General features: G+C 35.4%; 2 protein-coding genes across 2 annotated transcripts; one reads left to right on the forward strand and one right to left on the reverse strand.

Moving 5' to 3' along the window:
- Window positions 1–314: 314 nt before the first annotated feature.
- pasi2 (Protein) lies at window positions 315–9,107 on the forward strand. Its single transcript, XM_076132713.1, has 6 exons — window positions 315–610; window positions 1,362–1,494; window positions 1,925–2,054; window positions 3,219–3,313; window positions 4,892–5,128; window positions 5,741–9,107. Exons 1-6 carry the CDS (start codon window positions 543–545, stop codon window positions 5,834–5,836), a joined length of 759 nt encoding a protein of 252 aa, XP_075988828.1. The 5' UTR covers window positions 315–542; the 3' UTR covers window positions 5,837–9,107.
- A 1,085-nt stretch (window positions 9,108–10,192) lies between these two features.
- RpS3A (ribosomal protein S3A) lies at window positions 10,193–15,647 on the reverse strand. Its single transcript, XM_076132553.1, has 7 exons — window positions 15,489–15,647; window positions 15,090–15,186; window positions 13,909–13,994; window positions 13,007–13,102; window positions 12,031–12,178; window positions 10,819–10,980; window positions 10,193–10,361 (listed from the first exon to the last, which is right to left on the reverse strand). Exons 1-7 carry the CDS (start codon window positions 15,548–15,550, stop codon window positions 10,218–10,220), a joined length of 795 nt encoding a protein of 264 aa, XP_075988668.1. The 5' UTR covers window positions 15,551–15,647; the 3' UTR covers window positions 10,193–10,217.
- Between the last annotated feature and the right edge of the window lie 661 nt (window positions 15,648–16,308).

Consider the following 16,308-nt stretch of genomic DNA (forward strand, 5'->3'; position numbering starts at 1 on the left):
TTTACCAGACATATGTCATTCTTCCAATTTTTTATGGAAAGTAAGTTTTTAATTTCTTATCTTTGCAATGAGTTTTCTTTATTTAGACGCTGATCTAAATAATTCTTCTTTAATAAAAGACCACAAAAACGCTTCGTTAACGAAACTTGTTAAGTGTCAAAACTATCTTCGTAAACACTCTTATGTGCAACTCGATTAGTTTTAATATATCGAGATTTATCTTCTTTCTCTTTCCATCACCCTAAAACAGAATGATGTTGTCGCCACATATTTGAAACATGAGTCATCTTTAATTTGGTTGCATACCTGTTGAAATTGACAACGGAAAGTTGCAAAGTAGCAACAAACAATTTTCAGGCGTGGCTTTTTTGAAGAAAACAGTGATTTATGAATTAAATAGCCAACAAGTCTGCATAAATGTGATTTATAGTTGTTAATTATTACGCTAGTAATGTATTATATACAGATATTGTTGTGAAATAAGTGCCTGAATACGAAATAAGATAGGGCGTTGACTTACCGATTCGTTACGAAAAATAAACATGTACGGACGCAAAACTCCTTCTACTTATCGATCTACACCGTCAGTGTATTCACACTATACGGGAAAGTAAGTAAACAATACTATATTTACCTTTATTAGGCATTAAGACCAGTTACCTGTGCGACATATTTGATTACATACATTAAAAAATAAGCATTCTACAGGTCATTGGTCACCGGTCAATAAAACGTAAAATGTTTATGAAATGCCTTTCATATCTATATTCCTTTCATTGTATAATCGGAATGTTTTTAATGCTCTTAGTAATGAAACTATGAAACACAAACATCTCTTAATTACTTATTAATTTACTTCTTAGCTTCTAATAATAAGTCTGGTCTATTCCTTATCACAGTTCATAAACTTGTGACCTAATTTAGAAATATTAGGTCCTGTTAAATAACATCAAAGTTTCCAATAAGAAATTGTGGACATGATTGAATATGTTTGGACATTTTGATAAGCTTTTACTCTATGGTGCATTTATTATATTCAAAATACTTGTTAAGCGTTGATCTTTTTACTAAACAGAGCCAAAGTTATTGCACACTCTTTATTTTACTATTGGAATCTCTGATCTAGGGTATTTGTCTTATTATAATATGCTCATAGACCATGACACATCAAAGTCTTGCTGCATCACAATAGGTACTGATCCCAAAATCATTCTTTGTCTTGTTAAATAGCTTCTGCACACCATGGTTTAGTTCTCACAAGCAAACTGTAAAAAGATATAGCAGATTTTTTACTACCTGATGTCAACCCTTCTGACCAATTTTAATGTTTAAAAAATTATTTATTTTGTTATAAATATCAGGTCATCTACTAACCTCCGATCATCAAAATCGGTGCGTTCACTTCGTGTGCCGTGGTATCAGAAGCCTATACTTCATGATGCATTCTTCTTGGATCTACAGAGAGGATCTCTGCTCACTGGATTCTTTTCATTAGTAAGTAGCAATAATTAGGAAATAATTATTATTTAATAGGATTGTAACAACCACAGTCTAATAAATAGCTATTTACAGATACTGCCGGTTAAAGTACATACTGATGTAAGTGGTATACATGGTAGACTTGTTTAAAATCAGGAGACAATGGTTGAGCAGACCTGTCAAGAACTAGTAAAGTAGCTAGAAAAATATACATTTACATTTCCAAAATTACAGAAAATTGTTAATAATAATGATCAACAGCATTTTCACTCCTTAATATCTGGTTGTCATATTAACCCGTTTTATAAGGCCGTGAAACTTTACATCTCATTGAAGTTCCTGAATACTATTGTAAAATTTGTAGTCTTAACTATTATAATGTACACATTATATGTGTCAGTCCAATATGACTAACAAAACATAATATTATCATCTTTATTTCCAGTTCATCTCTCTCTTCACATTTGCACAAAGCATCTTCGACTTATACTGTCTGTACATGGCGACGCCAGGGTTCACTCACACCGGTTACTACGTCATCAGCTACCAGTTTGTCTACGTAGGCAGTGCTCCAGGTATGATCAATATACTAATGAAATACGAAATACGTATATCTTAAGTTGTGTGGCTACTATTGTGATTTAAAAATAACATTATTTTGACTTCTGTATGAATTGACAGACTGACGCATACTCAATACTTTCAATAGTAGCTCAGAATTTCGTGATTTGGACTTATGTATGGCAATATGCTGTTGTATGGCAATGCATGTAAGCATCTCAGTTTCCACATCTACTTACGTCTTCGGGTAAAACAGGCGGTCTAGTATAAAAAGAAAATTTAAAAAAAAATATCGTTGTCATAATGACATTACACAGATTATGATAAAGTCCTTAAAATGTACCATCAATATTTATGATAATTTAATTTAAGGCGCTTCTAAAAGGGCCATATTTTCCTGCAATATGTGGCTGCACTATTGGCAACTTATTGCTCGGCCATCACAAAAATATTTTATTGCAACGATGGCCGAGCAATCTATGGCCGAGCCATGTGTTGCAATATGTCTGTCAAAAGTATGGAGCATGATGCAGACTCCTAAACGGGCCACACAAACCGGCAATAATGGCTGACGAAATCACACTCGTCGCAGCAGCCTATATTGTTTTACAAGAAAAATCAAAAAGGAAAAAGCAGAGACAGTGGATTCGACCTTAATTAAATAGGCGACGAAATCTTCCATGTAGGTATATAGGCTGCTGCGACACTCGTCGCAGCAGCCTATATCGTTTTAGGAGAAAAATCAAAAAGGAAAAAGCAGAGACAGTGGATTCGACCTTACGCCAATAGGCGTAAAACATTAGACAATTTATGTCAAGAATTAATGCTTGATAAAAAATTGAATAATAAATTACCTATAAAATAAATATAAATCGCGTAGAAAAGGATGCACTATATCATAACAAGAGTGAGCGACTGAAACAACAATAAAACTGGCCGGGCAACATTGCAGTAAAATCGGTAGCTCAGCGATCGTCCGGCAACCTATCAAAACAATATCGGCCATTCACTGCAATATCAAAAATGTGTGGCTATATGTCTAAGACATTGCTGCAATATTGCGTAGTATGGCTGGAGTTGCTCGCAATATGTCCGGCCACTATGTTGCAGCCACATATTGCAGGAAAATATGGCCCGTTTAGAAGCGCCTTTAAAATAATGTTTTTTTTATTTTTCAGTGCGCAACGTTTTGATAATATTCTCGCTGTTTTCATGGCTCGGTTCTATGGTGGTACTAGTGACAAGTATTATACTCATTAATGCATTGAGAAAGGTAATTATATTGCTATATTATGTATTATTATTTTAGTAAGCTCATCACTTCATTGGGTATCACAAGTAACACTTATTAAATATTAATCTGTTATGGACTTACAATGTAATCTAAAAATAATCAGGGCTTTTGCAAAAATAATATTTTTATACTTATATAGCTCTTTTATTATAAAATCTGCCTTACATTCCAAGTAAAAATCGAAAAAACATGTGATAATTTATTCCCATGTAGAAATGCTAAAGATTTAAATTATTTTGATTATTATTTAAAAAGAATTGTCAAGCTTTTTGCAAACATCTACTGAATATTTTTCTACTAGGTATAATATTATTATAGTCATTCCTATTCTGTTCACTAACTCATTCACTAATCCACATTCATTCATCATTCATGCTCACATCCTGTAGTTAGTAGCGCAAGCTAAGAACAAGGTATTTATAATTGGCTAATTATTTGTACACTAAAACATTACTCATGCACTTTTTCTTATTTATATACTCACTTCTAAAGTCGAAAATTTTGCTAACTGCTTTTAAAACCTGTCACGTCGCTGGGCAAGCAACCCCTCCCGGAATGAGGGAGGGGTTAGGGCTTGAGTCCACCGCGCCGGCCAAGATAATGATAGTACAAACTTCCTAGAACTCCTTAAATCTATTTTTTCTATTTTTTTTTAAAAACATCTCCCGCACTAAGCATTGCTCTTGTGTCGCGGTGACTTTTACAAACATACAAACAACGGACACAAAGTACAACCAGACGGTTGGTGTCGGGAGGTCGTAGGTTCGATTCCCACGCGGAACAATTATTTGTGCGAACCACAAATAATTGTTTCGGGTCTGATTGTGCTTTGTGTCCGTTGTTTGTATGTTTGTAAAAGTCCCCGCGACACAAGAGCAATTCTTATACCCAGTTTCTGAGGCACATTTAACGGTCGATAAACTACCGCTAAATCAATGGTTGCCAACCAGTTCGCGGACCACTAGTGGTCCGTGGAAGTCAAAACATGGTCCGCGCATGATTTTAAAATTAAACATTTTCAAGATGATTATTACACTTTATTTTTAATATATTTACGAAGTGGTCCCTGCTAGCAAGAATAATATGAAAGTGGTCCCGGACTAAGAAAAGGTTGGGGACCCCTTCGGTAAATGTACCTCAGAAACTGGCGGTTAGTGCGGGATTTGCCTTTTTATATAGTGTTAGAGGAAGAAAAAGAAATACCATATTATTATGTATTAGAGGAAGTAAAAGAAATGTGACGTTGGTCACCTGACCCGAGTCCTTAAAAGGGCTGCGAGCTCATTCTGAGCTCTCTTTTCCATAGGATTCACTAGCTAAGGGGTAACTCTGCCCGTTTGAATGGTCACGCTGTATTTTCTCACTATTCATTTGTCTGTAATTGATTTCTGAAGTGATTCAGTTTGTATGTGTAAAGAGCTTGTTAATTCGCTAAAGATTGTGACTTATAGTAAAACTGTTCTATGTGATAAGTATTTTCTTTTATTTGCTTCCACTTCTGGTTTTCCTAAAAATAGAATAAAAAAATATGTCTAACCAAATGTATTTTCTCAACAGGAATACGAGAAACGCGTAGTCCCCTGGCTATATTCCTTCGGCGTGTTCATATTATTCCGTCTAGTCGCTTTCATCTTTGCCTCCATCGTGAACGACATGATATTCTCGTACAACGTGTTAGTGTGTCTTTGCTGGATCGTGTTCTGTGTGGTGGGGTGCTACGGGTGGGTACTGGTGTATAGCCTGTATCTGGAGCTAGCTGATCTTACTAAGTTAGAGGATTTGGCGCATTTGAGGGTGAGTGAACATTTTTTTTGTAGTATTTTAAAGAGTATGCTTTTTTTTATACACAAAGGATCAGGAATGGTCGAAGTGTCAGCCAGGCATTAACTGGTACCCCCACCCCTAAGATAAAGAGTCTGCTTACCGCAAGGTCTCGGGTTCGATTCCCAGCTCAAACTCAGACTGCCTCCGTGCCGCAGTGGTTTAGGTCGCCACGCCACGACTATTGCGTCGTGGGTTCGATTCCCACTCGGGACAATTTATTTGTGCGATCCACAAATAATTGTTTCTGGTCTGGTTGTACTTTGTGTCCGTTGTTTGTATGTTTGTAAAAGTCCTCCCGGCACAAGAGTAATTCTTAGTGCGAGACTTGTCTTTAAAAAGAAGAAGAAACTAACTGCTGTTGGTTTTTTTTAAAATGTAAATTAGAATATTTCTCTAGCTGTTATATTGTTAATTATTATCAATTAACAACAACTGGGACCGACTTTTTACGCTAACGTTAACTCTCCGAAGCACGGAGACGCCCAGTTCAAATACCACTATGCGGTCACCCATCTATAAAATAACCGCGCCAAGGTATCCTTGACCCGCAGATCGTTTAAAAACCGGTGTTTTCTTCCACAGATGGGTACAATGGCGTCTCTAAACGCATCCCTAGCGGGATCCCGGCCCACGACCCCTCACAGCACGGTGTCTACAATGCCGGCTTCGCAGATCTGATATGAGGCTGAAGAGGCCCTGCCCCTCGCCCCCCCGCAACCTGACAGTCTTGAGACACCAGTTTAAAAGTAAATAAGTGAATAATACAATAAAAAATGAGTGAATATTATACTTATAACAGACAAAAGAACTTTTAAAACTTTCGCGTTGTTAATTAACATTATATAATAAAACTAACTTTTGACCGTGACTTCGACCGCGTGGTTCGTGACTTAGGACAGAATTTTCTTACAAATTTACATCCACTATTCTATCCCCTTTGGGGGTGGAATTGGAAAAAGATCCTTTTTTATCGGATACCTACGTCATAACATCTACCTGCATATCAAATTTCAGTCCGATCCGTCCAGTGGTTTGGGCTGTGCGTTAATAGATTCTGTTTAAAAATTGCATTTATGTATGGTATATATGTAATGGTTAAAATGGTCGCCTCGTCACTATCACAATTTGAGCAGTCGTGGGTTCGATTCCCACAAAAATTTAGGGGGTGTGTTGTATTCACATAAGGGGTGTAAAATGAGGCCCAATGTTTTGGAAAATGCCAAAATATAAATTACGGCCAAAATCTCAATGTAAGACCACCGTAGTTGTGTTACAAGTCGATTTTTAAGTCCACGCGGCTTAACTTATATGATTTAGTAAGTTTTTTTACTAAATTGATTTGATTTTAATATGTATACTGTAAAAAATTTTTTTTTTCGTGAGGATATTTTTGCAAGAAGTGTTGACTAAATTCTTTTCCAATGTTAGCTATTACACTGAAACCACCTCAATAGGTGTAGCCGTTTCGCAGTAATGAGTATAATAAACAGACTGAGTTGTTTTTGCATTTATAGTAATAGTGAAAGTGAATGAATTTTGTAGTTTTTACAAAAATGACATCATCTAATTGTGTTCTCGAAAGAAATTTATTTGATGAATGAAAAATTAGCTGTAGGTACCTATTGTTTTTATAGTATACATATTAAAATCAAGAATATTAATTTAAAATTAAGCCCTTATTTGTTATAGATTTTCCGTCCTTTTAATATCGTTAAATATAAGTTAAATATTTTATAATAGAATCTCATATTATTACAATGTTAATTTTAATAACTAACAATTTTATTAATTAAGTAGAATTTGTTAATAATAAAATTGAAATTTCCGCTTATCATCAGAGCAATAGAGCTAGGAATATACTGTGACAGCGTTTCTTAATCTTTTCTAGTCCCCGGACAATCTCAAAAGCACAATTTTAATTTTAAGGACCTCAAAATAACAAGAAAACCGGCCAAAAGCGAGTTCGATTCGCGAGCGAAAAGTTTTGTAACGCAGGTAATTTCCAAAATATTAGGTCGGGGAAAGTCTTTTCGCATTATAGTATGTATGAACTTGTAATAAAATCTTTTCTCTACACGAAAAAGCTCGATATTTGGGTACCTCACGAGCTCACTGAAAGAGACCTGCAAGAAACGCTGCTATAGTTAATCATTCTACAGAGCCTTATACCAATTTAAAATAAAAATATTCCTTCGTAAACCATATTTCGTCCAAAAATTGTTAATTACTAATTGTAAATAATATACGTAGTGATTGAAATTGTATAACTCACGATGTGTGTAGATTGTGTATTTTGTACGTATTTTTGACTATAAACTATTATTTAAGACTTAATTGTCGAATGTCCACGATTTCTCTTTTAAATTGACTTATGCGCGACTACTACTTGTAGATAATTATCAGATAGTTTAACAAAGGCATTTTGATAGTTGTTTTCATACATTGGCTGTCATTTTATCAATCAGATAGGTTATCTAACACTTTTGTTATGTCGTATGGTTAGTGGTCAACCTAGTGTCAAAGTTGTTCAACCCGCCCGAAAGGCTTCTGACATGGCTTAACGACTGTTATCTTAATTGACAACAACCAGGACGTTTTACGTGCCCTCCGAAGCATGGAGACGTCCAGTTCAAATACCACTATGCGGTCTATGGAATAACCGCGCTAAGGTTTGCTTAACCTACAGATAGTTTACCGACTGGTGAGCACAACTGGGCGCCTAGATAAAGTGACAATTGAAAGCAAGTCAAAATTTCATTTGATAAGCTATTTGATACTTATTCAGGAGTAGTAAAGCGCTTAAAATACTGAACAGGTTATGAATAAATTATTACTGTTTGAAAGCATAAAATTTGTTCCATGAATATTTTATAAGTATTCGGGCCATAACAAACGTGCTTACTACGTCATAATCAAAATAATCATAGAAATGTGACAATGTGTAGTGAGCGAGAGACTCCGATATACATGACGTACCGGAAAGTAACTTAGGTTTTTTTTTGGAAATGAAAGACAGTTTCGAGCTTCGAAGATAATAGGCCTTTCAATCGGTTATGTTGAATTTTATAAATTCAACACAAAAACACGAAATGTCTTTCCGAACAACCTAATAAAATAGTAAATTGCTAAACGGGTCTTGAACGTAATAAGAATTTCAAAGGTTACAGTACCTTATTTAATTTTGTTGTCCGACGTTTTAATTGAGTTACTCAGGTCACGGACTGACTGATGTGGCTGCTAAGCGTCGTCTCCTTGTGGCGCGAGTTTCTACGCCTACCCTCACTTGGTCCTTACTATTTTAAATGGTAAACTTTAAGTGAGGGTGGATAAACATCGCATGTTAGTAGATGCTGCCAACATGCGGCATGATCAGACTAATATAATCTTAGCTATATTCGTTTTCCTTACCACGTAATCGACATTTAAGTCTATATCGCTGATTGTTGGCATCTCCTCGCATGATCAATTATTGTATCAACCACATTGTAAACCTTTTGGCGATTGAAAAGAGCGGCCATGAGTTTCTTGATAGCTCTTCTCATAAGATTACCCAACTTTAACTATAGCAGCTTATTATGATGACTGAAGAAACTGCGATAGGTCGTTCTTTTTTAATAAAATGACATGACGTAGTTTGCACGTTTGTAATAACACGAGTATAGTAGTTTGTTATATAAATAACGCCATATCAAAAATGAAAAGTATTATCATCACTCAGTGCCTTATAGTAGTGCCTACTTATTGCACGAATTTGTATGTCTTTAACGTTTTCTTAGGAATTGACAATCAAGTAGACTAGTGGCTTAAGTATTATAAAATAATGTATTCTATTATTGTCCTGTATTTACGCTTTGTACTGATTTACTGAATAGTGTTAGACTTAGTTAAGTCCGTCCATCGCATTTTGTACTTTATACGTAGTTGTAAGGAAATAAAGTTTGATTAAGATTTATAATGAGTTTTATTTAATGGGTATACTAAATTACCCCGTGGAGATGTAAATGGAAATGCCAGGGGACCCCCAGAGACATACACAGCTCGTATCAGTGATGTCTTGCAAAAAGGTCAGTAGTAATTGTAACCGGAGGTCCTGTATGACAAGGTGTATGGATGTGAACGAAGCAATTTATAGAAGTTTGTAAGGATCATACCAAGTGGCGTTCTCTAGCTTCTGCTGACCCTTACAAGAAAAAGGCGTGATTTTATGGATGTATTTTGGGTAATAGGTACTCCAACAAAAGCGAGCGAAGCCGCGAAGGACATATAGCAAGATAATTACAAAATAAAACAGTATAAATGAAATTTTAAACCATTTATTTTTTAAGTTCTTAATTTATTACTTGTCTTCATAAATCTGATGTTCCCCTCCAGTTGTAACCTGTAAAATAAAAACTAATTAGTTTGCTGTATAGTCAAAAGAAATATGTACGTAAAGAGTTTGTAAGTAATTTTCAGAAGAATATCAAAAGGGAACAAATTTTTCATCAGATTTGTTTCATTGCGAGCTAGGTGTGTCATCATTGTAATTAGAAAATAATTAACCAAAACATAGGAAAAGATCATTTGCAATTGTAATAAAAGAATAATATAATTCTAAACATCGTAAAAACTTTTGATAAGGAACAGCAGGTAACTCGCAAGGTCGCTCTTTTTAAAAACAGTTGCAATTGATCGTTTCGCTGTAAAATAAAAAACAATGCTTACCATTTCAAGAAGAAAATACTACAGGAACATAACTCTGAAATGTTCAAGAAAAAGCAGAACAGGGCATTTAACTTTACACACAGTAACTCTATCGTAATAGAAAGCGCATTATGAAGTCTACACACAAGTAACCAACCTATCGATACATGTCAGCGTCTTGTAGCAGGTACATGTATCGGCTGGTCGCTGATTTTCGTATGTGGACTCTATAAAGATCACTTGCTCTGCGTTCAGCACTCTGATCTGTCGTCAGCTAAATCCTGGATAAAATTCAGAATGATAGAGTGACTATATAAATAAGCCCCCGTCCCTACAAAATAAAACGCAATATCAGATTTTTTAAGGTATATTAAACTTAAACGCTCTCTTGTACGGGAGGTTCGTAGCCCTCAGGGCGCTCCGACTTGTCGCCGGCCTCGCCCCTCTTGCCACTGCCGCCTTCTCCGTGCAGTTCCATCAGCTTGGAGATCTCGAAACGCGGCCTCTTCAGTACCTTTACCTGGTAGAACAAGTTATTTATAAGTATGGGGGTAATTGGGGGTGAAATTGAGATGTTATTAGGGGGTATTGTGCTTCAGAAGAATATCAAAAGGGAACAAATTTTTCATCAGATTTGTTTCATTGCGAGCTAGGTGTGTCATCATTGTAGAAAAGAAAAGGACATTCTTGACGTAAGCCTGTATCAAATACCAAACATAAATAAAGTTCAATAGGACCATAGAAAAACTAAGTTACCTAAATAATGCCTAGTTTGTACTAAGCTAGTTAGTCTTTTATTCGAATACCAAGTAATAGACAAACGTATCTGTGAAAACTATTTGCTAATGTAAACATTACACAATATTGTTTCATGTTGTCTATCACTAAGGGGTATTTCAGTCACTAAATTACTCAAGACTCTCTGGTCCTATTGAACATAAACAATGACTTATTTCGTGTTAGCGTAGACAACTAACCTTCCTAATGCAGACATCTCTGAGCGGGTAGATGCCGTGGCACGCCTTCTCGATGTCCTTGGCGATGGAGTCAGGGATCAGCTTGTTCACCACCTCGCGCAGTTCAGAGTTGGTCACGTCGCGAGTGATGATCTCGCACATCTTCTTTCTGATGGCGCGGACCTAGAGACGAGGAGTTAGGTTAGAATGGTATAATAGAAATGTATAACATTTGGTGCCTGCTAAGTTTTTACTAGCTAACTATACGTTTTATCGTAGATGTTTGTTGATTGTTTGAATGCTTGAGTGTTGCAGCTAATTAATTGTAAGACAAAATCAGAAGATTCAAGTCTGCACCAATCAGAAGGTTTAACTAAGAACTCCAACCCAGAAAAACTGAGTATCAAATAATTACCAGTAAACTAACTAAATAAAAAACAAAGTATGCAATGATTACTTTTTTTACCCAACAAAACTTCATTGAAATTCCGCCTCGAAAATCAATTAGTTAGGTCTAATAATTCGGGCTCTAAGATTAATTAGACCTCTAAATATAAAGCTGTCTTGTATAATAATTTATTGTGTGGGTGTTGGGAATGTAGCATGTCAACGAACAGCCAACGGTCTGCCCGAGAGCCGCGATCGAGACATTGCGAGTTAATGTACGCAGCGGCGTGAGCCAATACAAAGCGCTAATAACACGCCTACGAGCGCCTTGTATCGCTGACTGCGATAATTATTATATAACAATATCATAAACATTATGTATGTAGATTCCTTGAGTTCCCAAAACTACTTAACTATATTTTCAACTCATACCTGTTCAAACTAGAGAATAAAGATAGACAGTAATACAAATTAAATACCAATTAGTTCATCAACAAATAATAATAAATTGTTAATCATTATTCTTTTTACATTTCTAAAATTACTGAGTTAATTGCATTCATATATATGGAGTAGCTAATTCAGAACTCATTAACAGCTAAGTAGCTGCCACATGACTTTTATATCAACTGTATAGTCAGTTTTAGTATAAAGAAAAATGACCATGACTATTATTATTGTATAACCCTAATGTTTATTTTTCCATTATTGCTCTATATTTTATCAGACAGACCAATATAATTATAATCATCATTGCTATTCCAACTGCACTAATCGCGCTTTCTTCAAAACAATATACTAAAATACTCAAATCTGCAGTATATAATGGAGTTCAGTGGTAAATACCTGGGTGTGCTGGGCATAGCAAGTCTTGCGCTGACTGAGCGTGTCCTTGTTAGTGAACCCGATGCAGAACACACGCAGCAAGTAGCCGTCCGTGGTCTTCACGTCGATGTTAGCTTCAACCAGGGTCTGCCATTTCTTGACCATCCATCTGTAGACAATAAACAATTATAGTACGCCGAATAACTTTGTGCGTGCAGCTACAAGCTGCTGCATGTTCAACAATAAAATCAAGTGATACCGGATAGAGCCGTGAGCGAAAGGATAGACGCAATCCTTTGCTAAATCTCTGTTGAAGAAAAACTAGAGGAAAAGTTAAGTTAAGCAACTTTAGCGCGTATTTCCCCGCGATTTTTTTCATTGGTCCCAGAGGTATTTAGGCTGAGCGGCTTGTGCTTCGGAAGGCACGTAAAATGTGGGGCACGGTTGTTTTAGGATAACAGTCCTTAATTTTAGTCAAATACTTTCGGTTTGACTACTAACCATACGATTATAATTCGAATGTAGCAACGACACAAGGTGCCCAAGTGCGTGAAACACAGGGACGATTCAGTGCGGTAGCATATGATATCTGCAGACTGTAACGATATGAAGACCATGTGGTATACCTTCATATAGCTGGACTGCAGTAAATAAGGAAAACTATTTCAGGAAAACAGAAATCATACACTATATAGAACCATAGATCGGCGGATTTAACACATTTTTTAAAAGCTAAATTCAGTGCACTAAAACATTTGTATTTCTATCAGCATACATATTTAAGTATTTTTTTATATATTTTAGTTTCGAACACTGTAGTAATGAGTAGACTGCTATATACCAGGCCATGTTAAGCGAAATTGAGCTTTCAGATGCTCAGAGTACCATAACATGTCCAGTAAATGGCAACAGGTACATGAAACATTATTAAACGGCGAAACGTGGGTAAACTTAGCCTACAGTTTTGGGCATAGTGGTTATATTAAACAATACAAACCTGAGCTTGTCAGTGGTGAGGTCCATTCCGTGGAAGTTGCAGAGCACATTGCGGCCCTGAACGTCCTCGGCGATCAGGCGGAACTTGCGGAAAGACCTGTATAACAATGTATACATTATTAGTAAGAGAATAGGAGTCAGTTTTGAAATTATCGCAGTTGGTACACATAATACTAATATGTGATGAAAATTTTCAGTTTTGTAGTAATAAATATTTGAAGATATACTCTAAGCTTCAGCCGGCGACTTTACCGTCATACCGACTACTTATAAAATCTTAATGATTTTTTGATCTACTCAGTATTTTATGAGAACCTAGATTATAACCTATTTTAGCATACTTTTACCTAAGGAACTATTCTGACAAAGTTGTGAGCAGAAGCTAGGGACTGTAAAAACTAGTACTTCGTCTCTTTTCAAACTACGATAAATTAGATTTAGAGCGTCATTATAATGCGCTTGTAGCAACGACACAAGGTGCCCAAGTGTGTGTAACACAGGGACGATTCAGTGCGGTAGCATATTATATCTGCAGACTGTAACGATATGAAGACCATGTGGTGTACCTTCATATAGCTGGACTGCAGTAAATAAAAAAGAACTTAAATTCACTACTTTGAAAAATATTTTTATTAAATAAAATATTGACAGATGATTCTATAATTTTGCTAGGACTATATCTATGGGATAGGTTATCAGCCACTTATCCTCAAGGCATAAAACATACATTTTATTAGACCCTAATCAACAAATATATTATCTGATAGTCACATAGTTATAAAACTGCTTCTTATTATGTGTACTCAACAAAATAGTCCTGTTATGTTCTCACCAATTTTTGTCATTAAAGAAGAACTATGGCCAAGTAGCTAATCCATAGTTATTGAAAATGTCTGTTCATACCTTTCCGCATCAGTATCAGCTTGAAGATCGGCCAGCGACACTTCAAACACGCGGCCCTTCAGTCCTTCAGATGCAATTTTGGTACCCTTGAACGAAAAATAGTACAATTCAGCACATTTGTCGTAATAAATACGATTATTTGATATTGTTTGTGGTATTTTCAGCAATAAATCAAAAGGGAACAAGAGTTTTCATCAGATATTTATCATTGCGAGCTAGGTGGATCATCATTGTAAATTTAATGAGCAAATGCAATAACATCCTTCAATTTTAAATAACTCTTAAGTATCATGGCGTTTTAGTCACATAGGACTGTAATAATAGACTAGTATCAACATAGAAAGAAGGTTTTTAAAGCTCATTATTATTACTACAATATAATGTGCTTCCAAGTTGATTTCAGTCTATAATAATGTTAAAAGCTGTCTGTCTGTGGTCCAGACTTTGTAGTAACAGAAATACTTTCGAGTGTCATTTAAAATTGGATTATGTTTCAGCATTTGACTTTACCTATTTTACTAATAATACTAGGTACCTTAGCTGTAGTCTCTCACACTCCCAGATTGTTGTAAACTTTCTTGTGAGAGATGAAGCAGACTTTTTTATGCTAAGCCTGTATTTTTAGTAAGACAGCCATTGTGTAGTATTCTAGACTGTTTGTGAACTCACAAGATACTTGATGGTACTCTGGTCACCAAAAATGACTCGAGTATGTTGAACAGTTTTGTTATCAGGTTAACATACCCTATTAATTCATAATATTATTATTTAGCATGCATGTTGCTGCATGGGGGGTAGTTTTAAAACTTTTTCGTATTCTTATAAAAAGACCACATGCTGACTAAGACGGTTCTAAGTCTAAATCACAAAGTAATTTATTTCGCACTAGATCTTTCAGTGCTAAAATGATTACAATAACTATGCTGCTGAATGAATGCTAGCAGATTTCAAGGTTATATCAACAATTTAGAAAAGATACAATAAATAGTTTGTATCTCAAAATTATGCTGGCATGTGGCATTTATTTATTAATGTGGAGGGTTTGTATTGGAACCTCCTAAACCAACTTAGTAGTTTTACAGGCTAATTAACAAAATCTAGTGTTTAGGAGACCGGTAGTACCTTGGCATCAGGTGTGTCCACAAAAAGTCATAGGTTAGGTTAGAAAATAGTTTACATACCTGAGTACGGTTGACAAGGGTGGTGCCCACTTGTCTCTTGGTGAACATAGACGGTGCCTTGACATCGTACCAGTCTTTACGGGTGAAAGGATCCACACTGAAAGAAAATAACAATTTAGCATAACCTCAACTTTATAACCAAAAAACTTACCACACCTCACAATAATTACACACAGAACAATTCGACATCATCTATTGCACACCAATTTACCATATTTAAACACTTGAACAAGCAATTCACTAATAAAACCTGAGTAGTTGCCGAAAACATACTGACACGAGACATGAGTCTTCTATCCGAAAATATTCGCGACATCACAATTTTCACAACTTCGTAAATAGATTTTATCGAAAGCTTATAACGTCTTCTAAAAGATTTGAGGTTTATTGTAGACTTACATCTTCTTCTTAACACCCTTTTTACCGCCCTTCGATAGGCCTTTATTTTTACCGACCGCCATGTTCACAATCAAACTTCAGAAAGACTTTATTTTGTTTATGGTTGCGACTGGCGGTGTGCAATGACAACATAGAGCAGGCGTAGCCAAAAACCACAGAGACGATTTCAATAGTCGATTTCAATATTCGTGCATAATTAATACCTTTATACTATTGTTTTTTTAATTTCTATTATAACAAATATAATTTTATTTATTCTTTATATGCAAAAATACAATATTCCTAGAAATAATGCATTTATAGCCATAACACGATGATGTATTTTTTCGTGCGAATTGTGAACTTAGTAAAGCTATACAGTTCATTTGTTTTGAAGTTGAATTATTAAGCAGGTTTTTTATGAAATAATTTCATTTAAAGAAGGCTCAACATTTTATTTATTTTGTTGTGAAGAGAGACTAAAGCTCTGGTCGTTTTGTCTTGTGAGCTCTTTAAAATAATATTGTTTCTCAACATTTTCTTATTGATTCGTAGAATAAAGTCACCAGTGACGATAAAAAATTGAATTGAAATCACAGAGTTTTTACAAGTTTGTTAAACCTAGTTAACATAAATTCAGATCCTTGAATACTAGTAAGGTAAGCGTATGTTCGTATCTTGGGCCTCGTGAGTAAAATGAATGAGTACCTATGAGACTTACTTAATTTCGATATATTTTATAGGTATATTTTGTGTATGGGTATTACAAAACATTACTTAAAATAAACAAGGAAAATTTAAATTTCAACACATTTCCCTAATTAGTAAAATGTGCGGAAAT

The sequence above is a fragment of the Anticarsia gemmatalis genome, chromosome 28 (assembly GCF_050436995.1).
Source record: "Anticarsia gemmatalis isolate Benzon Research Colony breed Stoneville strain chromosome 28, ilAntGemm2 primary, whole genome shotgun sequence".
Lineage (NCBI taxonomy): Eukaryota > Metazoa > Arthropoda > Insecta > Lepidoptera > Erebidae > Anticarsia > Anticarsia gemmatalis.

Coding starts and splice junctions, on each gene's coding strand:
- pasi2 (XM_076132713.1), top strand. CDS start 543: ATGTACGGACGCAAAACTCCTTCTACTTATCGATCTACACCGTCAGTG. Junction 611..1,361: donor TATTCACACTATACGGGAAA/GTAAGTAAACAA, acceptor TATAAATATCAG/GTCATCTACTAACCTCCGAT. Junction 3,314..4,891: donor TCATTAATGCATTGAGAAAG/GTAATTATATTG, acceptor TTTTCTCAACAG/GAATACGAGAAACGCGTAGT.
- RpS3A (XM_076132553.1), bottom strand. CDS start 15,550: ATGGCGGTCGGTAAAAATAAAGGCCTATCGAAGGGCGGTAAAAAGGGT. Junction 13,995..15,089: donor CCCTTGTCAACCGTACTCAG/GTATGTAAACTA, acceptor TTTTCGTTCAAG/GGTACCAAAATTGCATCTGA. Junction 10,362..10,818: donor GAGATGTCTGCATTAGGAAG/GTTAGTTGTCTA, acceptor TTGTTCTACCAG/GTAAAGGTACTGAAGAGGCC.